Genomic DNA, 9671 nt, shown 5'->3' on the forward strand with positions numbered 1-9671 from the left:
CGGAAAAGAATTGTCCTGTTACAACCCAACCCACAAGCTAAAAAATCTCTATGTGAATTGCTGAGTTGCCATTCAAATTCATCCAAAGAAATAAGATCATCGAAAATTTTTCAAAACTGAAATTTCATATGATAACTGATGACTTATTGCTGCAACTCAGAACCATAAAAAAGGGGGAAGAAAAAAATATAGAAAGGAAAAGAATAGATAAATAAGAAGTAATAGCAGCAGAGTAGTAGTCTATCAAAAATAAAAGCAACAGAATAGTAAGTAGATCACTGGAAAGCTAAAAGAGATTGCCAACAGAAATTAATAGGAAAAATAATTATCTTCTTTTTACATTATTGGAAAGGATATACTACAAAAACAAAGAACTGAGGAGTCGGAAGGGATATGTTACTGAATGTTAAATTTGAAATATATCATCCATTCCTGCAACTAAACTAGGAGATCCTAGAACATCTTTGAAACTATCATCGTCGGTAGGCACAAACCCATCTAACAGATCCTCGAATAAACCATACCCCGAGCAACTAGCTGCAGCATCGCCTTCTCTCAATTGGGTTTCTTCATATTCTTCTCCTTCCTCCTCGGCATCTTCTAAATCTTCGTCATCATCCATTACTACTGCCTCCTTCGATTCCTCATACGCTTCTGCAACAACAGCGGGCATGTGACCTTCAAACAGTGCCATATGCCCGAAGAGCTTATCCTTTCTAGAGAAGCTCGTGCCACACGTGCAACGCCACTTGGGCTCGCCGCAGTGCTTCAGGTGGCTCTTGAGATCGGCCACGACGGAAAAGCTCTTCTTATTGCAGCGGTTGCAGGAATACATCTTTGGGCAATGGCTTCTTTTGAAATGATTCTTCACGCAGATGGCCGACTTCAAGGGTCGGAATTTCTTGTGAGATTTGTTCCGGTTGCAGCCCACGAAGGGGCAAGAGAAACGTATCTTCCGTTTTACTCCGGCCAATCTGTCGGGCTTTGCCAGGGCCTCCGGCGTCTTGAACTGATCACCGTGAGCGCGCATGTGCATACGAAGATTGGCATCTCGTTTGAATCCCTTACCGCAGATATCACAGATGTGGATGTGCTCCGCCAGTAGTTCCACCGCATCTATTTCGACAATTTCACCTCCTTCATCATCGATCTCAGCTTTGATCCAATCGTCGGAGATCGCCGGCGAAAATTTTGTACTTGTCATCTCTTTCGAACCCAAAGAAATCGTCATCGGGGTTTCAAGATCAGGATTAGTGGGTAGCGTTCCCGGGGTCAAATTGGACCTCGAACCTTTCGTCGTTTCTACGGTAATGGGCTGGGTCTTGGGATGAACCTTTCCAGCGATCAAGTAGCTCGAATCAGATGCTTTTGAGGAGGTGGCAAGAGAACTCCCCGGAGCCAAGGGATCCGGCTGGAATGGAACTCTTCCGGCCATCGGGCGAACACCCGAGGGTTCTAGTACTTGAGAAGAAGCAAGATTGTGGTCAGGCGGCTGCTGCTGGTAACAAGCGAGTAAAGCCGCGCCGTTTACAATGACGTGCTGAATGGCAGAGGAGATCTCGGTGGAAACCATATCCATCTTATTCTTCCCAATAAAAGTGTTCCGTTTGACCGAATCAGATAGGAATTCTTGAAGCGAGTCCATCTTCTGGCGAAGCAAGGAGAGATTGAAAAGAGGGATTCGAGGATCCCCACTGGAGAAAGGGATCTGCTGGAAACCAACCCCGTCCCCTGTTGAGACACAGGAAAGATTAGCCTCTGCAGCCGCTATTTCATGTCCTCCAGCCGAGCAGCCGCCGGGAGAGTGAAGAAAACACCGGTCGGAATCAAGCATGTTGTTGTGGCTAATACGGGAGCTCAGAATTGGTGGATGACATGTTTATAAACAAACAAAAAGAAAAGAAGAAAATTCAAGGAACCGTGTGTCATGCACTCCTTCCCTTGGAGCTGACATCTGGGGCTCTCCTTATGGTTCTAGAGACTAGAGACTTGACCCACCAAACACTTCATTTTAGATTTGCTAGCTCCGGGGCACATGCAATCAAACGGAGAAAAAGAGAAAGAGAGCACTTATTTTTAACATAATCATTTCCAAACATGACCTAAGCTACGCGGGTGAAATGGTTTTTTTAATTAGTATAAATAAATAATAATATACTTAAAATGTTTTTTTAAGGAATTTATTTGTATACGGTTATTATTATATAAAGTTGTTCTTAGATGCAAAAATTAAAACAAAAAAAAATAAAGTCATTGAATTGCTCAAACTTTTATGAAATCAAAGGGAATCTTTGTTTATAAAATGTCAATTATACAAAGAAGATAAAAGGTTGTTTTGAGTTTTGACAACGAAATCACGTGAATTTTTTGTTTATAAAATGCCAATTGATTATGAAAAGAAAACAAAAAGTTGTTTTTTTGAGTTTTGACAAGAAATCATGTGAACTCTCTTGGCTTACAGGGGAGTTTCCTCAGCATTACTTCTCCGGTCAAAGAGGGTTTTTTTTTTTTTTATTTGCTTTGGGCAGATTTTCTCCTAATAAGATGACATCTTCAGCTTGTAATGAAGTTGGATATCTGAAAAGCAGAAAAGCCTTTTTCACGGATCTCATATGAAAAACAATAATTTTTTTTTTCTTCTAGCTATTTAGAGACTTTGTAACTATGGGTACAATTGAACTGAATTTTATTTGATTCGACTATAATAATTTTATATTTGAATTCGAGTTCGATTTCAATTTGAATTCTATTTTATTATTCAAATTCGGTTTGACTAAATTGAGCTCGGTTCAGTTCAAATTGACCTATATTTTCTTGTTTAAAAGTGCAAAAAACTAATTGAATTTACAAGCTAAAATTCGAACCCATATCAAATTTAGTGAAAGAATAAGAAGTTGTGACTTTCCCACTTATACTTTGCTGGTGGTGAAAACAGAAGAGCAAAAAGGATACCATATAGGCTAATATTATAAGTTTTATTAATTCTGCCTCCACTTATTATTACTATATAAATAATAATAATAATGGTTTTAACAATAAGTGAGACTCGTTAATATATTTTATACTTTCTGATCACGTGGAAACTATTTATTTATAACGGAAAACATTTTCAAAACCCGATGGCACACCCATTATTTAGAATTAATCTAAAATTTCTGAGCCAACAACATCTTAATTCCTGGTCCGTTAAGGCTCAAATGCACACACTATTATATAATTTTAGGAGAAAAGGACAGTGAAAAAGCACAATCTTACAAGGATTAAATGGGATTCTAATTTTAGCATGAGCGTTCCCACATGGATATATGAAGATGAACTAACTCTGATGAAAATCGAATATGCTCCTCACACACACAGAGCGCCTCACACCCGCTTCATATGCATATCCTACCATGCATTTGCATTTGAAAACATTTTTCGTATTTATAAATTATTATTCATAGGTGATATTTCCAATGCAAATGTAAGGTGGATGTAACTGTGAGGCGCTCATATGTGAGGAGCACATCCCGTTCCACTCTAATGGCCTCTTCCCCGTTTGGTGGAGAGTATAGATCAATCACATCCCCCATCCGCATGAGGCGGAATAATTATGATTATCGTCGTTTGGACTTCATAAAGTAAACTCCGACTTTTATATTATTTTATATCCAAGCTTCTAATAAAGCAACAAAAATAAAATAAGGCTTTAACCCTTTAATTGGATTGGGTATAAACAAAAGTGTATAAAGATATATTTGGCGTGTATATTTGCATCGGTTGTTGATTTTTACATCTATGACATCATGAGTTTTGGTTTTATTCCGTTTGGTTCGGAAAAGATTTAATTGTGAAAAGTTATAATAGTAAAAAGACATAAAAATTTTGAACTATTTTTATAAAATTTTAAGTGGAGTTTTTCATCTTTTCTTTAACTGTTTTTGAATGGAAGAATGCCCTTAATCAAACAGTCTTCAAGCTACTAAGATTTTGAAGTAAAAGCTCACGTCATCTTTTGACTGTTGGAATTTCTATAAAAGCTTTCTAAAAATGCTTGCCAAACGGCTCCATAGTCCCCATTCAAATCCTAAAATCTCCCTTTCTATCCTTCCCTCTCTTTTCTCTCCGTTTAATTTTGATTTTAATAGGGTTGGAACTTGGAACAAACAATTAGGACCCTATGTCATAACTCAAATTCTGATACAAATCCAAACTTAGGGATGACAATTTCCCCCCATAAAATTGGGGTCCACCCCACCCCGCTCCGAATGGGGCAAGTTTTCCTCAACCCTAAACAAGAACGGGGAAAATATTTTTTCCCTGAACCGGGGTTGGGGCGGGGACATGTTTTGTATATATTTCCTTGAACCTACCCTAAACTCGAAGGTAAATTAGTAAAATATCTCTAGCTTTAATATTGATATTTAAAATATCTTTAAGTTTTTCCCTAAATTCTAAAAATCCTAGGCTCTCATAATTCTATTTTTGAATTACCTCTAAAGTATTATAATTGAATTCCTAGAATACCCCCAAATTCCTATATCCTATGTGTAAGTTGTGTATAAAATAGATACTTTTTAAATAGTTGCCTTGGAGCGTGAAAAATTCAGGGATTCCCCATCCCCAACGGGGAGTGGATGCCTCGCCCTGAACCCACCCCGCCACTAGGAACAGGGCAAAGTATCTTGACTACGGGGTGGGGACAAGGAGGGGGTGCCCCACCCAAAACCTTTTTTAGTGGGTATTATACCAATAGGCCTATGCAGCCTTGCTCACAATAAAATATTTTCCCCACACGTTTGATTTGTATCCACACACATCTCACCGTGGTGCGTCCTAGTTTCATGAGAAGATGTGTGAATATAAATCATATTGGAAAAATATTTTGTTGAGCAGATCCAGCCCCTCTACAGTTGTACATTGGGAATATCTCCCTTGTCATTCATGGGAAGATGTTCCAAATTATGTGTGGCTATAGTGGCCAGGTGGGACATGTTAGAGAGTTTAGTTGGTAGTAGATTTGTATTCGTCTAATAGATTAATAGGGTCAAGTTTGATATAAAGTTGATCTAGACCATTGACAACCCTTTTTTCCAACTATAAATAATAAGAACAATGTTAGAGTAATGGGGAAAATTAGTAAATAAAAGAAATAATGTAAAGTATTATTTGTTTGATAAAAAATAATTTAAATTTATAAAGTATTATCCACATATTTTGCAATCAAATCAAGCCCTAATCGAATAGTTCAGGCTTGAGTTCAATTCTAACCAAGCTCAAATCGAGTTTGAATCTTGGGGTAAGTTTGAACTTGAGCTCGACCAATAAAAACTTAAAAAGTTCAATTCAAAAGCTCGTGAGCTTGGCTCAATTAAAACATACATAATGTGTATATATTATAGAAATATAAAAATATATTATAAAAATATATCTTATGCAAAATATATTATTATATTCCATATATAATATAAGAATATACTATATATTGTAAAAAACATGTCATATATAATATAAAAATATATTTATTTTCGAGTTTCTGAGACAAACTCAAACTCATCAAATATTTAATTGAATCAAACTTAAACTGAAAAATATAATCTAAATCAAGCTCGAGCTCAAACTCAAATATGATAGTATTTTAGTTGAGCGTAGTCAAGACATGCCAAATATTGGCTTGACTTGGTTTGATTTCAATGCCAAAAGTGATCGAAGTAATAGCACAAGACTACAATTTGTGGACGCAAAACCAAATATATAGAAAACACAATGCTACATTCAAAGTGATGTAATGGTTTTTGGTCACGTATCGATTTTTTGGCTAAGTACCCCGTCATCTCGTCTGCTCCCAAGTGGTCGATGACTTAGAGGCTGAAGTGGAACTCCCTAGTGTAGTGCAACCCAGTTGCTCCCTACAGGAGATGATCTACTCCTCTTTGTAGACGACGGGAACTGAGGAACCCATCCTCTTTGTAGGAGATGATCTGCTCATCTTTGTAGACGGCGGGAACTAAGGAACCTGCAAGAACTGAATCAGAGAAGCCGGGGGTGTTTACCTAGCGAGGTCACTCCAATGGCTAAGTCAGCACTTAGTTGTGAGCTGAAAATGATTTTAGAGAATGGGAGAGCTAGAGGGCATAGATTACCATCTTCTCTCTTTTTCTTCCCTAGGGGGTGAGGTCTTTATATACTGGAGTCCTCATGGGTTTGGTGGAGTAGTTCCTGGATTCCCGCTGTGATGTGACCTGTTTTCGTGTTAGGTGGGGATAAAGCCACCAACCGATAAGATTGCCCACATCCGTCTAAATCAGGGAGTGGGTGAGCTAATATAGCCGTTACAAGTCTCAATCCCGTAAAAAGTGGGGTACGGTGGTGAGGTCCTAGGGGTTGTCACATAGTGGCAAGCTGCTTGGTGGCGAGTTGCATGTGAGGTGCCGAGCTACTCGAAAGCGAGTTGCCCGTAAGTTGCCAGGCTGTATGATGGCGAGCTGCCCGTGGTGAGCTGCCTGTAAGTGACGAGCTTCCTGTGGCGAGCTGCTTGTAAGGGACGAGCTGTCTAGTGTCAAGAGGCTGCACCTAGTTGTCATGAGGTAGCAGGTGTCATAATGTCATTGGAGGGCCAAATCCGCCCTCGTCACAAAGGTTTTGGGGTTGTTTCGTAAGAATATATGTTTGTAATGAAAATGAAGGAATGAAGGCAATTTTGCTTTTTTTTTTTTTAATTCTTTTAACGTTTTTGCATTTAAGATTTGGACAATTTTTACTTCCAAAAAATGAAAGCAAACTTGGCATTCGAGGTTGGTCAATATAAAATGGATAAATTTTAACCTTGACATTCACATTTGTACCCATTACAACTAAACACAATACAAGACTAATCAATACAAAATCAAACCAGACTTATATTTGTAATTTTATAAAATTTGCATTTACATGTTGCATATACTTCATCTTACACTTACGTTTTGTATGCCTTAAAAGTTACTTGTATAAAATTTACCCAATTATTGAGAATATACATGGAAGCCAGATAAGAGGGCAAATGTCTCGGTCAAAGCAAGCCTTTGATTCAGTTAAGAAAACCATGTGATAGTATCTACAAAAACATATTCAAAGCAAGGAATGAGAGTATAAATTTGTATATACATTTCTTTTCAAACTGAGCTTATATTTATATATAATGTATGTAGAATGCCCACACGATCCAAATGGCTGTTGCTTCTCGATACCACAACTTCCGGTTGGATTTCTTCAATCAGGCGTGAACTAGGTAAATGGATAATACAAGAACCCATCTAGCCTTCTCAAATATTGAGTGAGAAAATGAAAGAGACAGTACAATACATCTGAAGCAAGAATTTACAGAATCTGTGTGGTTTTGTTTTTCTAGCCCGTGTTTAATTTTAGTGGAAATTTCATCCACGTGAAATTCAATTGATGCGTTTAAAATTTTAGTGGATTATTGGAGTTTTTTTAATATGATAATTGATAAAAAAAGTCAACCGATGGGAAAGTTTATATCAATTTACATTGAAAATAAATGCATAAAAATACAGATTGAGGGTGAAGTTTTTAAACCGATTCATATTTACACTGAAAACAAACGTGTACAAATGCAAACCGACGTTAAAATTTTACTCCGAAAATAAATGCAGCCTTATTTTCCATTATTTTAGAATATATATATATATATATATATATATATATATATATATATATATATATATATATATATATATATTTATGTATGTGTGTGTGAGTTAAAAAAAATTGTTCCTAAGGCTTAATTTGGAAATAGTACAAATACAAATATATAGTATAAAACTTTATATTTTGTATAATTTTATATGTATTTATACTCTATATATTTATGTTTATACATCCAAACTGAGCCTAAAGAAAAATAAAAAAACAAATCAATCATTTCACCTTCTATGAACCCAATTTTCCGCTAAATTCTTTGCATATTTATTTTCCATATTATTACCGTTGATCAATGGGCTACGGGGACGAGTTTTCAACAAATAAAACCTACAAACTTGGTTTCTAATTTATATAATAATATTTATGGATTATCAACAAATAATATAATTCCAATGATCAGAGTGATGACTCCGTCCACATCCCACAAAAGAAAGAAAAATATATAAAATATTGACTGCACTTCCATGTTGTTTCCACAAGCCCCTTCAAGAGAGTTTGTTTCCAGCTATGCACCAGAGAGTTTGCTTTACTCGTCAAAACTATTTTATACTATTTCAAATATATCAGTAACACAACTGCTCTGAATGCTGAAGCCATGGTCACTCTGCTCATCTGCGGACAAAATTCACAAGAGATGGTCAAAGACGGCTCTTGGGAAGCATGAGTAGACATTGGTGTGGTGGACCAACTCTTAATTGTTAACACTTTAATAAACCAAATTACTACATCTCCTTATGTCTTTCAGAAGAATCAGAACTATTGTAAACGCTTGAAGATGGTGGGAGGTCATGGCTCCACATTGTTGGTGACATGGCAACGTCAAGGTTGATTGGGTCAATGTTTACATGTGAAGGGTGTTTTGTGTATTTTAGCAAGGGGTGGTCTGATAATTACGCCACCTTGCAAGGACAGTTCATCTTTGCCACATCAGCAGGATAGTAAGGCCAAATAAGCAGTTGAAATAGTACAGCACCAAGTAATCGTATATATCCACCATCCGAGACAGGATCTTCTACCAACAACATCCCAACGAGTCTGGATCTTCTGCCCACACAAACTCTACTCATCTCTATACAGTTACACATGTAGAACATCTCATCCTCATACATAGTGTTATGATCCAAACTCCCACTATGCAGCCCAGAGGGACACCTGTACCCCACCCAATGGGTGGACAGAGCTAAGAGCTAAGATGCATGTGGTAGATAGGGTTTACTTTTGACATCACCCCAAATAGAAGAGCATCGATTAAAATGTGATGGCTGTGAAACCAATGATAAGATTTCATGTCAAAATACCTTTGTTTTGTACTTTTCATATGGGGGGCTCATGAATTTAATTTTGACATGAAATCTCATCATTGATTTCACTGCCTGCTCAACCGTCATCCCGTTCAATCGTCATCCCGTTCAATTAATCCAAAGTCCCAAAGAAATTACAGCAGGGTTCTCAGCCTTAGGAAGCCCCAAAGAAATGATATTGATAAATGTCTCACTCAGCCTCGAAAATGTCAAAAATTAGATTTTATATAAAACAAAAGGATGGAGAAATTGCAAAAATTCATGTTTGATAGGATAGTGATGTAGTGCGATTCGGGCACTCCTAGCTGATTGCTGACTAGCTCCTTGTTGGCAACGAATGGCACCTGAGAAGATGAAAAGAAGGATTCTCGAGGATTTATCCGGTGGGAATACTCTGATGCTTAAGTTAGTACTGTGTATGGGAAGTAAAGAGAAAACGAAGGCTAAGAGTGGGTGTTGCGCTTTATCACTATATTCGTGCGATTAGAGGGTTTTTTTTTTTTTTTTCCAGAAAAAGCTTCTCCTCTACCCTATGGGCTTTTATAGGGGCGCTTTTGCGAGATTGGGCATAACCGCCACTGGGCCCCTACCACAGCCGTTACCTGCCAGGGCTGCACAGGTGGCCATTGTGACGTACTCCTTGCCCGGGGAAGTGACACGTCTCCAAAGTGACAGGCATGCCTCCACCTG

At 37.5% G+C, this 9671-nt stretch overlaps 1 protein-coding gene across 1 annotated transcript; it reads right to left on the reverse strand.

The window, feature by feature from the left end:
• Positions 1–309: 309 nt before the first annotated feature.
• On the reverse strand, positions 310–2038 carry LOC148876748 (protein SENSITIVE TO PROTON RHIZOTOXICITY 1-like). Its single transcript, XM_088967179.1, has one exon. The coding sequence runs from the start codon at positions 1832–1834 to the stop codon at positions 407–409; it is 1428 nt and encodes a 475-aa protein (XP_088823305.1). The 5' UTR covers positions 1835–2038; the 3' UTR covers positions 310–406.
• Between the last annotated feature and the right edge of the window lie 7633 nt (positions 2039–9671).

Source organism: Nelumbo lutea, chromosome 1 (assembly GCF_056320005.1).
Source record: "Nelumbo lutea isolate HS-2025 chromosome 1, American lotus-T2T, whole genome shotgun sequence".
Classification (NCBI taxonomy): domain Eukaryota; kingdom Viridiplantae; phylum Streptophyta; class Magnoliopsida; order Proteales; family Nelumbonaceae; genus Nelumbo; species Nelumbo lutea.

Coding starts and splice junctions, on each gene's coding strand:
- LOC148876748 (XM_088967179.1), bottom strand. CDS start 1,834: ATGCTTGATTCCGACCGGTGTTTTCTTCACTCTCCCGGCGGCTGCTCG.